The following is a 22,999-nucleotide window of genomic DNA, read 5'->3' on the forward strand; positions in this document are numbered from 1 at the left end:
GTGTATTTTAAGTTAGTCTTAGCTTGGTTTTTGTTTGAATACATGTTTGACAAAGTGTTGAGTGCCAAGGTTCAAAGGTTGAGAGAAAAATCATAGAAATCAAAACTCTGCAGCTTCAGCGCTCAGCCTTGATTTCTGATGCTCAGCCTCAGCAAGGAAAATACACCTCTGCAACTTTAGCGCACAACGTCGGTATTGGGCGCTCAGCGCCACACCAAAAAACCAGAAAACCCTGTTTTTACTGATACGGCGCTAAGCGTTGGTTGGGGGCGCTCAGTGCCAGTTTGGGTAGCAACTCTGGCTCATTTAGACTTGTGTGCAGTGTTTTTGGACCCAATTTTACAGCTTTTGGTTTCACTCACCCAATCTCTCAAACTCAAATCCTTAAATTTACATTTTTCCCCAAATCTGCCTCTCCCAACGCTCACCATCGCTGAGCCCTGCCTCACTTGCTTTCCCCATTCAGTTCGCAAACCAGAACCCGCGCTCACCTCTAACCTTCCTCACTTTCAATCACTGCACAAACCAATACCACACGTTCGAACCACACTCGTGCTACATCCCACCACCACTCGTGCACACGATTTTCACCCACCTCTCCACCAAAAATCTCGAGTCACCATTGCCAGCCACTAACATCGCAAACCGCCATTCAATTTCCCTCACTAGACACTACTCCTCTCACAGCCACAATCTTTTGCTAATTGAAACAAGCCAGGGTCTTTTGCTATCGCTCTACCCCTCAAATTCTTTGAACTCTCGACACTCCTCACATTTGCATCTAGCTCAAAGCATAATGAGTTTTATTTTTCAGTTGGATTAGTGGTTGTTTCTTTAATTTTCATTCCAATATCATTTTGTTTGGTCTAGATTAGATTAGGGGTGTATGTGTTGTCTTTTCCTATTAAGTTTTTTTTACTGTGAATTATGTGTTGCTGCTGAGATGGGGTTGTTACGCCACTATTTTCACTGAGTTGCTGTATGTGATATACATTACTTAGTTTTTCATTCACGTGTGATGTTGTTCTGCCAAACTTTGCTTTTTGATTTTTCCATGCTATGTCTTGTGAAAATGTGTTGGTTGAGTCAAATTCTGGACCATATTCCTGTGTTACTACTACAGTGTTAGCCAATGGTCCTCTGTTGGGGATGTGAGCTGCATGCCTGAGCTGCATCTTTTATCTGCTGAGGAAGTCGAGGCTAGATTCGCATGGCCTAGGGACCAGGCCAACCCTTCTAGAGGAGGAGGAGCGACTTCCTCTGCTGCAGCTGATGATGAGGAGGATCTTGGTGATGAAGAGGAGGGGTCTGATGATGATTCTTCCGACAGGAGCGAGGATAACGTCTCATGATATGTTGGGAGCTGAGAGATGACTCTCTTTTGCAGGACTTGTTTTGTGAATAGTCATGATTTTCAATTATGCTTTTAGATTTCATTTTAAATTTCAGTCTTAACTTTCATTTGATAGTTGTTGAACTTTGTAGCTTGGTTGGTGAACTAATCTTTTGCATTGACTTGGTACTTTTGATGATCATCTTTTGTGCTTGTTATGAAATGATGTTTAATTTGCTTGTAAGCATGAGCTTGTGGTTGTTCTCATTTTGATATAGTGATGCTTGATTTTAATTGTGATCAATGATTTTGGCATTTGTTGACAATTGTGGAACCCAAAATACCCTGTGAGAGGTTGTGCCCCAGAGTTGATTTGTGTGAATGCTATCACTGTGGACTCATAATTGACTTTGCTTGAGTTCATTTGCTAATCATTTACTTGCATGCTACAGATGATCAAGGCCATCTTTCTTTTTCCTGTTACATAATTGAGCCAATCCTTTTCAAGTTGATTTCTTGTGCAAACCCTTTGAGTCTTCTTTGAGCCTTAAAGATAAAATGTGTCATTCCTTGAACCTTGAGCATATTGAAGATATTGACTACCTTACTATGAGCTTGAGAGAGCAAATGATTGTTAGCCATGAGTATGGTTCAAGTTTGGGGGAATTATTGCTGATACAAGGGAGCATGAGAAAATTTGTGAAGTTTTTGGTTCAATTCAATTCAAAAAAAAAAAAGAAAAAGAAAAGAAAATTGGTGCAAGCAAGTTGGGAATTGGTTTCATTTGTTCAATAGAGAAAGGAGAAAAAAAAATACTTTCATGATTTGATTAGTTGCTCTCTTAGCTCAAGGTACTTTTGTTATCCTGAAAAACCAAATTTCCTTCTTAGCCTAGCCACGATACAAGCCATAAAAGACCTTGTGATGATAGCATGCTTGTAAAAGTTTTAGCCATTTTGAACAAAAATCAAAGTTGAATTGTGTGACATTGTGATGGTGGAGAGAATGTTGTTTATATCCATACACTAGTGGGCTTGAGTGAAACACGTGTTCTTGTGAGAAGTGGTTCCCATTTATCAAGGAAACATTTTGCCATAATTGTTGATCCCTTATAAACTTTTGCACGCGCTTGTGAAACTTTTGTTTTGTGAGCACCATAACTTTAGCTTGCCTTGCTAATGAAACACATGTGCCAAACAATCTTTCAAATAAGAGCAAGCACAATTGATATATGTTTTGGTTGTTTAACTATGTTCTCTTGAGTTGCTAGATCATTGCAATTGTGTTGTTCATCTAGGCTAAGTTACCTTTTTGCTTGAGGACAAGTAAGGTTTTAAGTTTGGGGGAGTTGATAATGTAGTTTTTTACCATTATCTTGGCTATCTTTTGCTAACAAAATCAACTCCTCTTAAGCTTTTAACCCACTTAATCATCACTTTTACTTTGCTTTTGTGAATAAATACAATATGGGTTACATATATCTAATTATACCACTAATCCCCATTTTTGTGTCCAATTTAATGATAGGAAGCTTTTATCTCAAGTCAAAGAAGTTGTCAACCAAAGAAGAAAGAAGAAAAAAGCCAAAATTGAAGATAAGAATATAGCAGAATTCAAGGCTGAGCTCCAGAAATCAAGGCTGAGCCTCATTCCTCTCGCATTTTCCAGCGCTCAGCGCCAGAATTCAAGGCTGAGCGCCATTCTTCTCGCATTTTTGGGCGCTGAGCGCCAGAAGCCAACGTTGAGCGCCATTCTTCTCGCATTTTTTGGACGCTGAGCGGTGCGGGGACGACGCTGAGCGACACCTATGCTGATGTGGCAAAATTTAACCTATTTCTTATGGATTCTCGAGGGGAAACCATCTTTGGCAGTTTGGGACGCGATTTTTTACTCTTTGGAAGCTTGGAGGTGTGCTAGGGCTTGTGGGAACTATCCCTTCCTCCTCCTTGTATCTTCATCTTCTTCCATCTTCCATTTTTTAAGTTTGGGCTCTCCATGACAATAGAGAGCTAAACCCATTTTGTTGGGGGTAGATGTAACCACTAAACTCTCTTGTATTTTGCAAATGCTTTGAATATATTATATGCCTATTCCATTAAATGCTAGTATTATTGTTTCCTTGCTTAATGCTTGCTTGGTTTGATCACCCATTGCATGATACTTGGTTCATTGGGTATTAGAAAATATCTTTTGAAACCTAGAAATGAAACAAGATGCCTAATAGAGCTTGTGTCTAGGAATGGAGCTTGACCCATTGGTTGTCTTAAACCCTAGTTCATAAAGCGGGTTTGTTGTTAAGAGTTCAAGGGATTGACTCTTAATAGGGAAACCTAGGCTCATTCTATTAAGGGATTAGAGTTTGAGTAGACTTATGGGTTGACATTAGTATATTAATGGAAAGGGTGTGCTTTCTTTTATATGCATGGGAGTGAGGTCGGTGAAATCTAACCCCCAACAATATCATTCCATATCAATTCTTGTCTTTTCCATCGTCTAGCGTTTTAACCGCCAAAGTTCACCTTTTATTTTTTTATGCACAAATTTACTTTCTTAAATGAAACTCAAAATATGGATTTATTCATTAGTTTAAATTAGTCACTAATTACGCAATTATTTAGTATACACGAGTCTCTTGGGAAATGATATCCCGGTCTTACCGGTTACTACTTGCGCGACTTGGTACACTTGCCAAAGTCTTAACAGTACCGCCCGACGATGTCCAGATGCCGCCAGACGGTGAGCTGCTGGAAAACTGATTTGCACCTGGCTGGCGCTTGGCGTCTGGCACTGGAAGAAGGTGTCGCCTGGCGGTGTCTTTATGGCGCTAGGCGATTACTGTGTCTTCCAAATTTAATGTCTATTTGACTTCTTCTTGCTACTCATGATCACTCACTTGTTTGGGTTTTTGGAACAAAACTTCTCATCTACAAAAAGGACACAAAAATGGGGATTAGTGGTATATTTAGATCAATGTAACCCAAAATATATTTATTTACAAAAATAAGGTAAAATTGAGGATTAAGTAGGTTAAAAACTTTGGAAAAGATGATTTTACTAATAAAATATAGCTTGAATAAAGGTAAAAATTAACATTATCACTCTGTCAGCCAATAGGTCAATCAAAAATGAAATTAAAGAGTTGGAAATGCGGGAAAGCAAAAAATAACAGGAAAAGAACATTGACTCTATTATGGAAAAAATTTACACACCAACCAAAACAAAGGGTTCAATGTGTAATTTTTCAAATACCAATTTCAGCATTAAAAAACCAAATAAAAGGACACATGTAAGCATTTCAGATGTGGATGTTTGGGTAATATCCCTAATAATTTATCTTTTTAGTAGATTATGGAAAGTATAAATCATTTTAAAATAATTTTTTTTTTTCGAATGTGATTTAAAAATTAAATTTTTTGAAAGGCTTATAACAATGATTTCTACGCGATTTTCCGGAAATATTCATTGTTTGAAATGAAGTTTTTAAAAATATATAAAATATGTTTTAGAAGAAGGTTTTTGCCATATTTTCTTTTTTCTTCAATTCTAGATTTTTTCTTTCTGATTTTTGTGTATTTGCTATACTTAACTACTAATTTTAATGTTTTAAAATATATTAAGATAAATTTTAATATATTGACATCTTTAATGTTGAAGCATAGGAACAATACCAAAAAATAGTAGAAACTGAGTTCCTTTTGTTCTTCCTTCAGGACTGTCGTAAGGATAATAAGAGCAATACTAACCGTGGTAATGGTGATGTGATAAGGATATTTAAGTATTTTTTCTTATAGTGAGAAGTGCATATAATAATTCTGAGAATATAGAAACCAAAGCAATAAGCCCAACACGTAATTTTACACTAATTTGAAGGGAGCGAACTTCACAACCAGTTTTTAACTAATTTTAATAAAATACAAGGTTTAAATTTTTAACTAATTTTAATAAAATACAAGGTTTAAATTTTTAACTAATTTTAATTAATCAAAACTACAGTAAACACGTAATCGAATTAATTGTTTTATAAGTTTAATTAATTAGTTAATTTTCATGATGATAATATTAAATAAATTAAAATATTCAAATGGTTTGAATTAAAAGTCTCTGGTAATATTATTTATTAGTTTCAGCAACAAATAACATGTACTAATACCTTGTGGAGTTTGAGTTAGTAATTTTAGGAGTGGATGAGGCAATAGCTAGTTAAGAATACCTAAAACCCCAGCAAATAAAACCCAACTGCCTAAAAACACCAAAACAATTGGGCCAATAAAGCCCTAAACCCATGAGGACCCGACCCCTTTATAAGCAAACCCTTATTCCACATCCCTCTCTTCCGTCAATTTCGCCCCCCACTCTCGTCGCCACTTTCGGTTGGAGGCGGCGTGTCTCACAACAATGGTGAGTATTCGTTTCTGCCATGTTCTCTTGTTATACATCTATAGTTTGAGTTTCGCGGCAAGGCGAAGTTTTGATCTTCGTTACCCAGCATGGTTTATGTGTTGAGATTTTACGTTTGGTAGCATAGCTTGAAATGGATCAGTTTTCATGGTCTGATGTTTTTTCATTACGTAATCTGTATCAACATTTTTGGGTGCATGTTAAAGGCGTTTGTTAAGGCTCAGAAATCAAGGGCCTACTTCAAGAGATATCAAGTGAAGTTCAAGAGAAGAAGAGGTATTTTGTTTGGTTGTTTTGTTTCGTTGTATTCAATGTACGTCTTGTTCGTTGCAAACTTCGTTGGTAATTGTGATTTTATTTACTGCAGAGGGAAAAACCGATTACCGAGCCAGGATTCGGTTGATTAACCAGGATAAGAACAAGTATAACACACCAAAATATCGTTTTGTGGTTCGATTTGTATCCTACTGTTATGTTATGAAGAATTCGTTATAAGTACTTGAATTATTGTGTTTTATCATGTGAATGAATGAATTTCTCCTCTCAGTTGATGTTTTTCTGTAAGCATAAACCTTAACCTGTTATTAGACTAACAAGGACATCATTGCCCAAATAACATCTGCTACCATTGCTGGAGATAATGTTCTTGCTGCAGCATATGCGCATGAGCTGCCACGCTATGGTCTCAAAGTAGGTCTTACAAACTATGCAGCAGGTACTTTTTCTGAGGAAATCTAACTCCCAACCATTATGTCAAGTACGGTTTGTTCTATCTTTTCACTCTTTTGTTCTGTTATCAGCTTATTGCACTGGACTCTTGTTGGCCCGTCGAGTGCTTAAGAAGCTTGAAATGGATGAGGAGTATGAAGGAAATGTCGAGGTATTTATGAGTTTGCTATGCTCTGTGGTCTTTTTGTCACATGTTTCTAAGTTAATGGGCTGTTCTCTTTTCAGGCCACCGGAGAGGATTATTCAGTGGAACCAGCAGACACTAGGAGACCATTCCGTGCCCTTCTTGATGTTGGTCTTATTAGGACCACAACAGGCAACCGTGTTTTTGGTGCCCTTAAGGTAATCCATTTAAATACAGTGCTATATTTAGTTTGGTTTTTGTTTATTAATCGACAAATTGAATAATTGTGTTTACAGGGAGCTCTCGATGGGGGTTTGGATATCCCTCATAGTGATAAAAGGTTTGCTGGCTTTGATAAGGATAAGAAGGAACTTGATGCTGACGTTCATCGCAAGTATGTCTTTGGTGGACACGTTGCTTCTTATATAAAGGTACTGGCAAAGATTGTTTTTAGAACCAGTTTGTTGAAATGTTTAGTACAATATTGCTATTATTTAAGAAATGAGTTCTGACAAACTATTTTATGTGTTATGCAGACATTGATCGAAGATGAGCCAGAGAAATATCAGTCACACTTTAGTGCTTATATTAAGGAGGGAGTAGAGCCTGATGGTCTTGAAGATCTGTATAAGAAGGTTCATGCTGCCATCCGAGCTGACCCTACATTCAAGAAATCCGAGAAACAGGCACCAAAGGAGCACAAGAGGTAAGTGGCTGATATTTTTTGAATGCATATATATTAATTAAGGGAATGCATATATCTATTTTGTCATTTGAATTCTGGCAATTTGAATTGGAGTTGTTGTTGGATTGGCTGTATATTTAACTTATCCTGTGCTGTTTATCTAGTTTCTGTTATTTATCTAGCTTTTGGTCATCTTATTTTTGCTACTAGTTCTGTATGACATTTAATAATTGATTTAGATGTATGCAAATTCATGGATATAGGTGTGATTTAATATTGAAATTTTTTAAATCAAATGTTAATGTTATTTTTTAAGTACTATATATTATGGTTTAATTTATATATATAGTAAGATGAGTTTTTATGTTAAAAGTATGAAAGGTTGGGAATGTGAAATAAGAATCTCATGTTTCTATTTCAAGTTACAGAAAATTTTAACCAGTCCTACAATTCTTTATTTATGGTTGTATGAATTAGATTTTAATTTAATTCACTTAGTTTTATATAAAAATGGTCCTGCCTAAGTGTACCACTCATAGATATGATTAATTTATATCAGGTTGGACTTACCCTTTTACAGTATTCAATAACTTCATCAAATAGTGCTTCCATTGTATTAAATTATGATTAGCTCTGTATTATTGTTGTTAAAACTTAATAAAAATTATACAATATTAATAGTTTGTTTGTATTTCATCTATATGTGCTCTGGCATGGTTGACAGTTTTTTTGTTCTGATTTTCGGTAATTTAGGTTTTAGTATGGAGGATGTTTCTCAGAATATTTGCATCTTTGTGCAGGTACAATCTGAAGAAACTCACTTATGAGCAGAGAAAGGCTAAATTAGTTGCACGCTTGCAGGCTCTCAACTCTGCTGCTGGTGATGATGATGATGAAGATGATGATGAATGAAAAGTTCATCATTGATGCTGTAGTAGCAGTTGTCTTAATTTAGTTGAGTTAGTCTTTCCTTATGTATCGGGATTGATTGATGTGTTATACTTATTTTTATGGTTTACAGATATGTTGGTTGCAATATAATCATACTTTGTTTACGTTTTATTCTAATTATTATCGGGGTTTGAACTTATCAGTGTGGGTTCAGAAAATGACACAAAACCTATTTAAGATTTTAAATTTAAATATGGTATCTTGAAAAAAAAAATTGATCCAAACTTGTCTGATTAAATTTGTATTTTTGTCTGATTAAATTTTTTTTTGTCAAACCGATCTTATCATTGGAAAGGTTGGTATGAACTCACTAATAACTTCTAGTTGGTTATTTAATTAATGTAAAGGATTAAAGTCACATAAAGCATTAATATTTACTCCAAAGACAACTGATTTCCAAATACATAACAAAAGGACTCAAGGACTGTTGTTTGGGACGGTTCATTTGAATTCCTGGATAAAATCTTTCGGGAATAGTTAGGATTGTAGTATTTGACAAAATCATAATAAAAAGATTTTCGAGATTTGTAGATTTCTGTCTTTAAGAACTTATTATCTTTGGTATATTGAGCAAGTTTCTAGGATAAAATAAGAACTTCTCGAAGTGTGTTTGGAGGAGGAGTATTATGCTCCATACATAGATGTGGATGGGGGCATATATGAGTTAAAATTCATGGCATGCGAAAGAAAAAATCTAAAACAAATCTGAAAATCACTTGTACAACGAATTTTGTATATATATATATATATATATATATATATATATATATATATATATATATATATGCATGCTATATATATATATATATAACAGTTAGTACCCACGGATAGTTAGTACATGTGATTAGCAAGTATTTTAATATCCACTTATAAATAGATTGGATGCGGGTATCATATTATCCATATTCGCAAGTATTTGTTATTCGCACAAAATTAAAATTAAATATATATTTTATTAAGTTAAATTTAATTAAAATTAAAATTAAAATTAAAATTTAATTTATATTTAATTTAATTTAATTTATATTATATATTTTTTAGGTTAAAATATTCCGTTGGTCCTTGTTTTTGTCGCAAAATCTCAATTTGGTCATCGTATTTTTATTAGTCTCAATTAGGTCCTTATTTTTGTAAATTAATATCAATTAGGTTCTTTCCGTGAGTACTAACACTGTTAAATAGGTGCCACGTGTCAACTCCTCGTTTTTTTGAATTTTTTTAAATTTTTTTAAATATATATATATATATATATATATATATATATATATATATATATATATATATATATTTATGCCACGTGTCACGTATGTAGTGTGCCACGTGTCAATCTAATATGGTGACACGTGTCACATTATTGTATGAATATCAATTTGGTCCTCATATTTGTTAATTTGATTTGATTTGAGTCCCAATTTTTTTTTAAATTTTCAATTTCAGGTACTCCAAATTTTACTTTTATATAATGTTATGATTATTTTTATTAAAATTGATATTTTTATTAAATATTTTAATAATATTAATTGTATTTAATATTAAAATTTTAAATATATTTATTTTAATTTGTTATAAAATTATTTTAAAATTTTACATTTGAATTTATAAAATTGTTATTTTTAAGCCAACTCTAAAATATTGTTGATATTGAATATTATACAAATATTTCGAATATAAATTTATTAATCTATATATTTATAATTTTAAAATAAAATTTAAATAAAGTTTAATGTAAAATATAAATTTAAATAAATTAAATATTATTGAAAATATGTAATAGAAATATCACTTGTAATAAAAGTATCATTATTACATTTATAAAAAAATTAAATTTGTTTTAAATTTGGAGCACATGAAATTAAAATTTTTTTAAAAAATTTGGGTATCCACATGAATGTGGGTTTTAAAAAAATTTGTGGGTATTTTTTAAATGAGTACCAAACGGGTAAATGGGCGGGTAGCGGATGAATATTTATTTTTGCAAGTAGAATTGTAGGTAGACACTATTCGTATCCGACCCAATCCGTTTTCATCCTTACTTTTAATAGCTAAGATTAACAAATAGTATAACTCATTGTCAACAATAAATTCATGAGATGGTATCTAACCATATATACATACGCAACCTTTTTACAAGAACTCAAAATATGCACACCTTATATAACGTGTAGGCTATAAAAATGTTGTTTGCAAGCTTTATAAATGTATAACAAAAACAAGCATATCCTAGAGATTTGAACTTCAACTATGAAGAAGCAAAGAGAAAAAAAAAAGAGAAGTTTGCATATGAATGAGTTTGAAGCGAGTCTGGGATTGCATGGCGAAGAAAATGGTTGGTGTTTTGGCAAAAAACTGTAAACCCTGAACTAAAAGTAAAAACCAAAGGAACTTTCTTGACTCAAAGCTAGGTCACATTAGCACCAAAATTGTTTCATCTCTTGACCAGAGTTCATCCTTTATTTATAACGAAAAAATGTTCACTAATCATCTTTTACCCCTTAAAAATCAGGGAGATATTTCAGTAATACAAGCAACCAAGACTCAGTAACCACCAAGTAACCAAGCAATATTACAAGTATTATCCTAAATAAATAACCATAATTGAAAAAATTGTCTAGTTGAAGCCTATGCTTGATCATATCTTTTTGTACGACCCAAATGCAAGTTTGGCCTTCCTCACGACGGTTGGCAACCCTACTTCTTCCATTGGCACGTTGACGTCGTGCAAGAGGACCCATTGTACGAGATTGGATCAGTCCTTGACAGATCGTCCATATGGGTTGTGAGAATAAATGATTCACTTGTATTAGGGTTGACCAAGGGTCGGTTTGGGTTGAATTCGGGTCATTTGGGTATAGTTACATCCGGATGGATATTGGGTTATCTGGATAAAAGAAAAAAAAAAACTTTAAGGAAGACAAGGAACGGTAACAGATTTTGAACATCAATATAAAAAAAATTCAATAACACAAAAAATAGCTCGTGGAGGGTGGAGGCCATGGTTGGCTGCATCTCTACTGCACTCCTTCTCAGATCTTCTAAGTTTCTTTCTTTAATCTATAATTTTCGATTTTCCTAAACAAAAGAGGAACCAAAGCAACAACAGGTAGCCACAAATTAAAAAAATAAATGGACAAAATAGGATCCAAAGCAACAACATGTGGCCACAAATTAAAGAAAAAATCGGTCAAAAGAGGAACCAAAGCAACAACAGCAGTGACCACAAAATAAATAAAAAAAACGGTGGCCACCAAGTGGGTAAAACCTTAATGCCCTCCACCACGACGGCATCGACAACAATACTGCCACCACCGCCTCCCACAACATCCACAGTGACGACACCACCAATAATAAAAAGATTCGACAACAAGAACATCCTTCAGAGTGATGAAGGGCACGAAAGAAAAATGAAGGAGGAGAAGGAAGGAGTGAGGGTTGCAGTAAAATAGGATTATGTTAAAATAAAAGTTGAACTTTTATATGTAGGTGATTCGAGTCGGATCACCTACATATAAAATTAATATTTATATCTGACCGCATCAATCCGTTTATATCCGAATACTCTTATTCATTACAACCCGACCCGTCTAAAACCAATCCAGTAACAATTTTTTTCTCAGGTTGAACGAATTCGGATGGACTCGCATAATATGCTCAGGCCAATCCAGTAACATAATTTTTAATAAATAATTATCTTTTAAAATATGACTTATATATATATATATAATATTTGAAGACAATATTAGTTTTTAAATTGATAAATACATTTTAAAAATTATTAAAAAGGCTTTTGTAACAATAAAAGTTAAATTTAAAATACATCTCAACCCTTTTGCTGGGAAGTTAAAATTCACTTAACATTTGTTACTTGTTGATATGACTAAGAATCAAGTGAAATCTGCAAACATTCTCCTTGCTAAAAAAAATAAAAAGTATAATGTGACAACAATCAAGTATATAATACGAGATATACTTACAAAAATCATATTGATGTTTGAGAATTGAATTACAGTAGCTGATGATGATGTTAGAATGTGATAAATACATCCATTGGAGTAGATAGGTAGACAAATATGATCTGGGTGACCTTTTTTTTGCACACATCCTAATGCACACAGCTCTTTAAATGCATAGCTCTCAACTAAGTAGATAGAAGCATTGCATGTTATCATTTTTGTAACAAATAAATTTTCAAAAAAAGGTATTAAAAAAATTCATCACACACTATATAAGTAAAATTAAATAAAAAAATTACCCAAAACACAAAAAATAATATTAAAAACAAAATTAATATAAACATAAATAAAAATACATAACCAAACTAAATTTCGAAATTCAATAAAAACCTTAATCGGATTTCGAAATTCGGTATAGTCCTCTCAACCGAATTTCAAAATCCTATAAAAATGTTAACAAAATTCGAAATCTGGTACAAAGAAAATTTGAGGTTTAGTGCTAGTGGGCGGGTAATTACAAGGACAGAAAGTGCAACGTCAATGATCAGATGTGAAAAATAATTAGGAATGCAAGAAGAAAATTTGGTGGTGCAGGAAGAACACCCCCAAATAACCTTGACTATGTTTTGGGTTGGGCTGAATACACTTTTGTGAGATCGATTTTAAAAATAAAATTAAAAAAATTAAAAAAATCACGGAGTGATATGTGACAGTTATTATTTACTCTCGTTAACGATTTAAATAACGTCTGCAAAAAGGATCAAATTGACCACACATTACAAAAATTAGGATCATTTTAAATATTTCGAAAAAATGAAGACTGAAACAAAACTCACAAAAATTAGACCAAAAAAGTATTTAAGCCTAATAAAATTATAATAAAAATCTAAAAGTTATCCCTACACTTCTTTCATTTTAATAAATTTTGAATCGTAGAATTTGAAAAATACTTTTAAAAATATGTATTCTGAAATATATTCAAAATTTACATAATATATATTCCGAAATATAATTTGGTATCTAAAAATATTAATGTGTATTCCGAAATATAATTTGGTATCTAAAAATATGTTTTAGATCGCATATGAAAAATACATTTTAAAATAAAATTAGGTTTAATTACTTATTAGTTCTTAGTTCTTGATTTTGTTTAAAAATGTAAAATTAATCATCCAAGTTATTTTTAATCTTAATTGATCCTAATTTGTGAAAATTGATATAATTTGACAATGATATTTTAAAAATTGATACATTTTATTTTTTTTGTTAATTTTCTTAAAACATATCAAGAATTTTTCATTAAAATTAATATTAAAATTATGTTAATTAAATAATGAAAAAAATAATCTTTATTAACATCTTGAATTTCGATGAAAAACCAACTTACATGAGTTTTTCACAAATCTAAATCAAATTACATCAATTTTCATAAATTCAAATCAAATTAAAACAAAACAAAATGGTGAACTAAATTTACACTTTTAAATAAAAAGAAAAATTAAATAACCAATTAAACCATAAAATTACTTTCAAGATGTAAATAAAAAATATATTTCCAATTCAAAAACACCTTACAAATTAGATTAATATATTTTGAAATGTAAAATAAAAAAATATTTTTTGGTCCCATAATATATCTTGAAATATATTAAAAAAAACTTTTAAATTATACAATTCCAATATACTTTCGGATTCCCTTCCTTCTTCCGAATTGAGTTTCCACCCACACCCTTGTATCTTCATCTTCTTTGCTCATTCCTCAACACCACATCTCATTCTTTACCAGATCTACACCACCAGAGCACCAGCTATGTGTGTAGCCGCCAACGCAACTACCCTTGTCGTCACTGCCAAAGGTTGAACTCGCTTCACTCCGCAATTCTCACAAATTTGTGTAGCCGGTGGAAGCCGAGTCAACACAACCAAACCGGTGAAAATTGAAACTCACTACTCCAATTTGAAGGCATCGATGCTAAATAACAAGACTCTTCGTCCTCGATCACAGTTATCAGTAGAAACATTCAAACACTCATTCCAACAAGAACAAACAAACATGTTAGAATCATAAATGCTAAAAGTAACGGTTAGTATAAGGAAACAGCATAATGAAGCAAACAAGGCAACATAGCTTTACTGGTTGCCTTTCTAATCTCTTTAATTAAAAAAAAAAAAAATGTTTGGGTACAGTTGTGTAAACTATTATCAAGAAGAACAAGAACAGAAATCTGCAGTTTGTGAATCCAATTGCAGCAATATAAAATATGTAACAAAAGGGGGAAAACTATAACATTATCTGAACCCTAATCTAAGCGTTTTAGAGCCACGAAGCAGAAACACTGTTCTCCTTCGAGAAGTGGGTGGAAGAAAAGTTGAATCAGAGGGAGGAGAAGCAGAATCAGAGGCAGCAACCCCAATTTGCTGGGTTTGATCCTGAGCGGAGTTATTGAAGAGATGGGTTATATCAGATAGCGGGACTCTCTTCATCTTCCTCTTAGTGTTCCTCTTGAATGAAGGGGCCATGGGAGGAATTGGATTTTTCTTCTTTTCGGAGGAGACGGTGTTGATTGGAGGAACATTCTCTTTGTTGCTGTCATCGTGTGAGCCAGAGGCCTCCATTGTTAACAGGTTGAGGTTCTGAGGAGAATGGAAGAGAGTGAGTTGGATGGTGAAGAGAAAGTGGCAGTGAAAGAAGAGATTTAAACATTGTTATTTGCTTGAAAATGGAGGGAGAATGAAAGAGAAGGAGGGGATGCAAAAAAAGGAATTCACAATTTTATTGTTCTTCGTTTTTTCAATTTCGTTTTCAAATCTTCAAATTTTTTGATTTTTCGTGTTTTATGATTTTTCATTATGGCGCTAAACCTCGAAACAACACAACACGAAAAGTAGATTCACTTCACACTATTATTGTTTTCATTTCTATATTTTCAAGTCAAACTTCAAACAGTGTCACGTTGCAACCGAAAATTTCGCGCGCTGTTAGCAATTTTGTTCGATTAAAATGAGAAGTTCGTGAAATTTTAAATTTTTCGCGGAACGAAAAGAACAAAAACTGGTTCGGCTTTGCGCCAAATATTTTGGATCTTGAATCTGCTGTAAAATAGAAAATAAAGTTAAGAATTTATGCTTCTATGGAGATCATATATAAATGATATGATTTTTCTTTAATCTATTTTTTAAAAGATATCTCTCGCTTTATTTACCTTTTATTATTTTAATTTTTCAGACAAGTTTAGTTATTAAATTTCCTAACATATTTTGTCGGAAAAAAAAACAAAGATATATTAAAGTAGAATATATATATATATATATATATATATATATATATATATATATATATATATTAATGAAAATATATGCACATACATATTTAAATTTTTTATAAAATAAAAGAAATTTATCAGATAATTTTAATAGTTAATTGTGTTAAAAAAATATTTATAAAAACTTTAAAAAATAAAATAATAAAATGAAATAAGTATAATAGATATATAATAGTGTACGTTAAAAAAATATTTAAAGATGATTATAATAATGAATTAAGAAAATATTTACATTCATTTAAAAAATAAGATAATAAAATGAAATATATAAAGAAGTGTTTGATCTACTAAAGTGTGAAACCATGTTTGGCTAGCGCAGGACACCCTTTCCATACCGTTGTACGTCACTTCTCTATCATGTGTTGTTATGTAATTCTTGTGTCTTTATGGTATTTTCATGGTTGTTTTAAGTTTTTTTATATGTTAAAATACTTATTACATGAGATTGTGATGCTTAAGGTAGTGTAACAAAAGGAGAATACTATCCTATATTGTTATTTGTAGGTGTATTGATGATGAACATAGAGGTGGGATTATTCTGACTCTGCTAATGATTTAAGTCAAATGGACAAAAATGTCTAGCGATCAGAGTCAAGGAATGTTTGTACATAAAATGGTGATGTTAATCACATTTAACAGAGGTACTTAATTTTTCCTTTCTTGTTCAATGGATTGGGAAAAGATACCCATACACAATATAACTACAACTTTAGACAGGCAAGAGAAATCAAGCACAAACAAGTGCAAAATGTTGTAGCACTAACCAATACACTAGTCCTTCGAAAGACAAGTCTATTGAGTTATCATGTATGATTATTTCGAATAAAGCTTGTTGGAATGAATAATACTTTGTAATCTAGACTATATTATTACAAATCAATGGATAGGAATTTCCTCTTTTATTTAAAACTTATAAGTTTTAAATTATGTCTAGCTTACCTTGTTTTTGTTTGTGTTTGGTATTGTTCTTTTGCCATGACTCTTGTTTCCACAAGAGTATAAGAGAATGTAGGATACAGGGAAGAACAACGCTGGGCGTTTTATTAAGGATGATGAAGTGAAAAAGTAGTTTAGTCTTTTGAACATTTATAAGTTATGATGTTATGTATCAATTACTCCATGTTATCCTTGTTTTGAAATACTTTTGTTTCAACTTTTTTATTTTAAAATGAATATTTCCTTGTGTGTTACAATGATCCCTTTTAATTTACACGGAAGGCCACCTATTTCCTTCGGCTTGAGAATCCACTTGAAGGATCAACACCCTCATCCAATTTTTGATGGGAAGGAACACTAGAGTTACTTTTCTTTTGAAATGACCATGGAATGACATTAACAACCTTTGTTGTCTTAGGATGCTTAAAAGATATACCGTGTTTGTTGAGAAAATTCCTTTAACTTTTGGAAACGCGACAAATGCACCAAGCATTTGTTAAGTGTGTGACTGGACTCACATTCATTGTTATCAACAACGACCTTCGTCATCATCACATCTTCCAAGACAATGCTTTATTCGCCCGTTTCTACCTTCAATTTCTTCTTAACGCGATCGAAGATCATATCTCACTTGTTATTAGGGAGAATACAGAGTTCTTCATCGTCGTGCACGTGTCACATGAGTTGTTGTGGCTCTTATATAGAGTAGTGGTTGGTCTTCCACAGGGAGTGAAGCGAACACTTCTCGTCATCGTTGTCTTCCCTTATTTGTTTCCTTGTTGAAACGATGTCGTCATTCTTTTGATTGAGTTGAGCGTCTTGTGGAAGCATTTGATTGGGTTCCAAAATAGAATCATGATTGTTGGTTAAGCCTGGGGTTTTAGAAAAGGAGTTGGGTGTTGGTGACGGGTTCCGCCATTGCCCACTAATTGCACTCTTTGTTGCGATAACTGCTTGTGGTCATGGAATGATGGGGTTTCACATATTTGGCAACAACTTGTAGATGGCATCGGTAGGATCTTCTTTGTCGGAGGGAACAAGGAGGATGGCATCTGAGTTGACCATGGTTTTGCACTTCAGGTCCACGTGCGTAATACTTTATTAGCGGTTATGCCTTTGGTAATGGTGGCGAAGGTGTTCCTTGTATTCTTATTATTGTAGGGTTTTCATGATAAGTGAGGTTGGGATCAAGTTTTACTGGGCCTCATGGTGGGTACCAATTGTTTCAATAAAAAATTGTGTATCTTTTACTAAAGACAAAATTTAAAGAACCCTTTTGACCTAATGTGAAATTAATAACACTCCAGCCAAATTAATTTTATCCATTGACCTTGGGAGTTAACATCTTATTTATAAGTAAAATAGTTATAAAAATAATAATAGAATAACAAATTACAAAATTAACCACCAAAATATAAAATCTTCCCTATACAATAACATGTTGATAAAATGTAAACTAAATATACAACAAACTTAGGCCCTATTTCTAGGCACATAAACTTTAGGTCAACTTTTAGACTTCTCCAACATCTTCGAGTATTGGGTAGGACCTTTAACGACCGAGATGGTACACAACCCTAGCCTTGAGTGGAAGTGTATGAGGCGCAAAGGTTGAAAAAGTTCACTAAACCCAATATTGAATATTTACTTGCCAAAACTTGTCCACTTGCTTTGTTTTTATGTCTTGTTAGTTTTTAAATTTGGTATTGTTCTGTCTAGGGGTGACCGACCTTCAATTCCAAATTGTCGAGAATTTGACCCTGGTATAGGGAGATAAAGGCATAGCAAAAGTCAAAAAAAGAAAGAAAGAATGACATGACAATTCATATTAGAGGTCTACTTTTGGTTGAGGATGTCCTCAAAGATCGATCCCTTCAATTGGGTCTAGGTCTTGGGTTGAGTAATTGAGTCAAGCAAGATAGAGGCACGTGACATTTGGATCAATGCATCATCTTGGGAACTACACTAGACATCGTTAATGGATCGAGCTGGGATTATCAATCCAATAAATCACTTAATTATCTTTATATTGAATTGTTATCTTTGTGCACTCATCCACGACAAAGGGACAAATATATTTTGGCTCAAAAATAGGCATAAACTTTAAATCCAAAATATACACACCCACCCACCCATACACACACAAACACCAAACAACCCCCCTTCCCCCCCACACACAGACACAAACAAACACCAAACACCAAACTTTGAAAACGAAACTAAAATCAAAATTACTTAATAGTTTATAGACCACAAAAATAACACATTTAACCCAAAAAGATTACTCTCCTTCACTATATCATATATCATCTACGCTGTCATGTTCGATGATGCAGATAAAGAAGAAAAAAAGAGAGAACATGTGGTGGAAAAAATTCTTCAAAACATATTTCATGTTTTACAAAATTTATTCTAAAGATTTTGTTCCGATAAAATCGTTTCGAACGTTTTTCATATGTTTTGAAAATTTTATTCTCAAAATTATGCTTCAAAAAAACCCATTTCAAAATGCATTTTACGTGTTACAACTTATTTCAGAAATTACGATAATATTTTCCCATAATTCCAAAACATATAATTCCAATTTTTTATCTTTATATACATATATTCTTTTTTAAAATAGACATATTTACCAGGTCTAAAAATAGACAATACTTAATATAGTAAATATTCACTTAAGTCCGTTTTTTGATCTTGAAAGTTTAATGTGGACTTTATTGGGATGCGAACTTATGATATTTTAATAGTCATATTACAATATGAAATATTAAGAGTCATATAACATAATTATAGTGTGAAATATTATGAATGTTGAAAAAATTAAAAAATTATGAAAATATGAGATATATGAGATATAAGAGATATATTACAAAAGGAATAATTTGTTATTTTATTTGATGTAACAAAATATAAAATCAAATGAATTTACAGGATTATTTTTAGAAATAAATTCATAAATTTATTTATCCTATATTTTTTTTTTTCAAATACAGATTTAGATGAGATACAAATTTAAATGAATGCAAACTTGAATGTTTAATTCAGTCAAAGTGTCCTTATGTAGGAAGTTTTTTCACTGATATTACATTTTTGTAATTTATGGATGTTACACTAAAATTGTTCAAAAAACATGTGTACACTGGAATATTAAGTCGGTTTTATCTCTCTTTATAAATTATTATTTTATATTTGGTGGTGTCGACAAACAAAAATCTACTACATTAAAAAATTATATTTTTGGATATTTTTAATACATTTTAATTTAAAAAAATTATATTTGTAATAAAAATTAAAATATCAATAAACTATTATTCTTTAATTTAAAATATTTAACTCGAATATGTTAGAGCAATTGTTTTTTAAGATTCATTACAACAAAAGTAAAATTCTGAAGTCTATTTATAAAACTGTAAATTTGAAAAATTGATTAGAATAAAATTAAAATTTAAGTTGCTCATTTGTAAAAAAGAAAAAAAAAAAGAAATCTGAGGATCAATTGAAATAAAATTAAGGTGCTTATTTGTATAAAGTGTAATATTTAAGAGGTCAAGTATTATTTTTCCAAGAGAAAAAAAAAATACAATGGAACACAAAAAGTAATTAATTTACGAATTACATTAATTTTTCTAACAATGTATAATGGCTTTATATGAATGATTTTTTTCTGTAAACACAAGAGAAATAAATAAGAAAGGGAAATTAAAATTACTTTCTTCAGCTGAAATTAATTTATGCCCAAGTCTTTGAAATTTTCTGAAAGTTTTTTATTTTAAATTTAAGTATAAGTTTTCTTTATTTTATAAAAAAATTAATTACATATTTCTTTTAAAAGCGTTTATAGTTAGGAGGGCTGTTGATGAGTGAGTAATCATCCGAGTAACCAGTTAAATCCATGAAACTGGGTTGCAGCACAATTTTGGATCACAATTCTGTCGGCCCATGTAAATTTTCAGTAAAAATTGCTCCAATTAATATTTATTTTGGTGAACAGGGGTCTGAATTGGCCAGGAGTAGAAAATTAACAACTTCAATTGTTAAAAAGAATGACTTTTAAAATTAAAAGTATTTTTAATATTTTTTTATATGATTGGATGAATATTTAACAGAATTTTGGAGAATTTTATCTCATTGAATTTAATGATAGCATATAGCTTAAATTCTATATATTTTCTATTTGTATTAACTCAACTTTTTTTTTATTATTTTGTTTGGCACCGCTATATAATTGGGCCGAAGGCCCAAATACAAAAATAACCTAACAGAGTGCCGGGACATACATATATTCAATCCTTTCGAAGCAATTAGGTTTCATATAAATTCTCTCAGGCAACTGGGTTTGTGCTCTGCGGCTACAATCAATGGTATCGTCTTTTTACGTTTACTGTGTAGACATGATATGAATCTGATTCTGATGGTGTTTGGATTTTGCATGAGTGCAGGGGAAGGGAACAGGGAGTTTCGGTAAGAGGAGGAACAAGACCCACACCCTCTGTGTCAGATGTGGCCGTCGCAGTTTCCACCTCCAGAAAAGTCGCTGTGCTGCGTGTGCTTTCCCAGCAGCGCGCACTAGAAAATGTAACTCTTTTACTTATTAAATTTAGGGTTTGTGTTATAGATTTGGTCTTGATTGGTCGATGGTTTCAGATAATTGGAGCGTCAAGGCCATTAGGAGAAAGACCACTGGAACGGGAAGAATGAGGTATCTGCGTCACGTGCCTCGCAGATTCAAGAGCGGCTTCAGAGAGGGTATAATCGGTTAACTGTTTTAGTGTTTACTTTTGGGTTTTGGTTTATGGTTTTTGCTAACGTGGTAGTTTTGAATCAGGTACCGAAGCTGCACCCAGGAAGAGAGGAGCGGCTACCACTGCCTAAGCTGTCGAAGGTAGCAATTTTTCTGGATCCATGAATTAGGAGTTTAGGCTTCTGTGTTGTGCGAAACCCTGTTAAACAATTTTTCTTTCTGTCTTTTTGACCTTATTTCGTATAAATGGATTTGTATTTCAACTTGAGTATGGTAAGGAGTTTTGAATTGATAGTTTTTTTTACGTCTATACTTTAATTTTCAATTCAGACTTAATTTTTGGATTTGTTATTGGGAATGAATTATTTAATGTTAATTATGCTGATAAGATAGTTTGCATTACGGCCTTGTCTAAAATTTTGCATACTACGGCAGAATTTGAGATTAGAATATCCCTTTAATTGATGATTTATCAAAAGTTTGTTGGTTTGGGGTTAGGTAATTTAAATTGGCTTGCCATCGAAGCTAGCTAGAATAGTTTCAATAAGGAAGAAGTGGTGCGGGTGAGAGATGACAAAACCATGACTGTTCAAAATTCTTCGCAACTTTGTCTCTCTTGGTTATGTTTCCTTGATAGAAGAAGAATGAGAATATGCAAGATTGCGATTTATTTAATGTAATGAGAGATTGGCCTTAGTTATTGTTATTTTTTGTTTTTTTTCTAATCGATTTTCACTCTGATAAAGTTCTTGATAATCCCCTAGTCGTTCGACACAGTTTAAGAAAATGCATTATTACCAAATTTTGCGGGTTGAAAGACTTAATAATTATGGCATCAGGACATATCCACTACAACCATTAAATTCGTCTTTCGCCTTTTCTTAAATATTTGTACTCTCAGCTTTTTTTAATATTTTCGTTGTTTTTCATTTTCCTTCCAATAAAATTGTAGTTGCTATACATAATTTCCTGAGATAAGATTATGTACGTGTAAAGATGGGATTACTTCATGTCTTTTTTGTATTTCCTTCCCAAACTTGGTTTATTAGGGATTTTACTACCATTGTCAAAATTGATGTTAAATAAGCCGTTTTGCTCTAATACTGTGTTGATGTTTTCGTTTTTCGTTTCCTATTTAAATGGAAATATATTGGTTATTATTATTATTATTATTATTCTTATTCTTATTTTTCGATGATAAAAGTTGGAAGAAGATTCATCGACATTTTATTTTAATTAGAGAAAGTATACAATATAACAGTGTTAAGCAAGGGATTCGTGTGGAATCTGTCTGTTTAGGCTTCCTAAAATTGTGATAGGTGAATATATTTAAACAGTCATGTGGAAACTCTATTTTAACAGTCATGTTATAGGTGAATATATTATCTGAATTGTTCGAATATCCTATTATCGTTCTGTTACGTATTAAATTTCAAATTTCGTTTATCATATCAAATGTCTTCAATGCTTCTGTAACCCCCACATCAAATTTATATTGACATGCAATTACAGTCGCATAATATGATTCTAAAGCATTATAAATTTTATGATTTTAAGAAGCTAATTTTACGGGTTAGTAATGACTAATTCAGCTGTTATGATGTTTATTTTTTATCAAAGTCTTTGTTAATGGTTGCCAAAATAATATTCTACCCAGCCACGTTAATGGTACTGAACACAATACTTGGAAGAAAATTGAAATAAAGAGCTTTTAACTGGATGAAGAGCCATCTTTTCTATTTCCACACTCCATTCGGAATAATTTCAACTAGGAAGAAAAATAAGACATCTCACTATATACGAGAGGGGATATAAGAAATGGTAAGTGA

General features: G+C 32.1%; 2 protein-coding genes and 1 long non-coding RNA gene across 4 annotated transcripts; 2 read left to right on the plus strand and 1 right to left on the minus strand.

Annotated features, from left to right (window-relative positions):
- The first annotated feature begins 5,598 nt into the window (after positions 1-5,598).
- Positions 5,599-8,359, plus strand: LOC114182987 (large ribosomal subunit protein uL18-like). 2 transcript variants are annotated; one of them, XM_028069801.2, is made up of 9 exons: positions 5,599-5,731; positions 5,938-6,007; positions 6,099-6,190; positions 6,320-6,446; positions 6,532-6,611; positions 6,686-6,802; positions 6,881-7,015; positions 7,121-7,290; positions 8,070-8,359. In XM_028069801.2, exons 1-9 carry the CDS (start codon positions 5,729-5,731, stop codon positions 8,179-8,181), a joined length of 906 nt encoding a protein of 301 aa, XP_027925602.2. In that variant the 5' UTR covers positions 5,599-5,728; the 3' UTR covers positions 8,182-8,359. The 2 variants fall into 2 exon arrangements, with proteins under 2 accessions (XP_027925602.2, XP_085530123.1); XM_085673997.1 differs by lacking the exons at positions 5,599-5,731; positions 5,938-6,007; positions 6,099-6,190; ... (2 more) ...; positions 6,686-6,802; positions 6,881-7,015 and having other exon boundaries at positions 7,100-7,290.
- Positions 8,360-10,669: 2,310 nt separating this feature from the next.
- Positions 10,670-11,760, minus strand: LOC146886493 (uncharacterized). Its single transcript, XR_014994884.1, has 2 exons — positions 11,480-11,760; positions 10,670-11,289 (listed from the first exon to the last, which is right to left on the minus strand). It is a non-coding gene; the product is annotated as an uncharacterized LOC146886493 (long non-coding RNA).
- Positions 11,761-20,655: 8,895 nt separating this feature from the next.
- LOC114183690 (large ribosomal subunit protein eL37x) lies at positions 20,656-21,480 on the plus strand. Its single transcript, XM_028070802.2, has 4 exons — positions 20,656-20,790; positions 20,869-21,004; positions 21,074-21,175; positions 21,255-21,480. The coding sequence occupies exons 1-4, from the start codon at positions 20,788-20,790 to the stop codon at positions 21,299-21,301; spliced, it is 288 nt and encodes a 95-aa protein (XP_027926603.1). The 5' UTR covers positions 20,656-20,787; the 3' UTR covers positions 21,302-21,480.
- Positions 21,481-22,999: the final 1,519 nt, after the last annotated feature.

The sequence above is a fragment of the Vigna unguiculata genome, chromosome 5 (genome assembly GCF_037176805.1).
Source record: "Vigna unguiculata cultivar grain cowpea cultivar isolate G323 ecotype 2 chromosome 5, ASM3717680v1, whole genome shotgun sequence".
Classification (NCBI taxonomy): Eukaryota; Viridiplantae; Streptophyta; class Magnoliopsida; order Fabales; family Fabaceae; genus Vigna; species Vigna unguiculata.

Excerpts from the sequence above, each read along its gene's own strand:
- LOC114182987 (XM_028069801.2), top strand. Across the intron at positions 6,191-6,319 it reads ATCGTTTTGTGGTTCGATTT|ACTAACAAGGACATCATTGC; the intron begins GTATCCTACTGT and ends ACCTGTTATTAG. Across the intron at positions 6,803-6,880 it reads GTGTTTTTGGTGCCCTTAAG|GGAGCTCTCGATGGGGGTTT; the intron begins GTAATCCATTTA and ends TTGTGTTTACAG.
- LOC114183690 (XM_028070802.2), top strand. Across the intron at positions 21,005-21,073 it reads AGCAGCGCGCACTAGAAAAT|ATAATTGGAGCGTCAAGGCC; the intron begins GTAACTCTTTTA and ends CGATGGTTTCAG. Across the intron at positions 21,176-21,254 it reads CAAGAGCGGCTTCAGAGAGG|GTACCGAAGCTGCACCCAGG; the intron begins GTATAATCGGTT and ends GTTTTGAATCAG.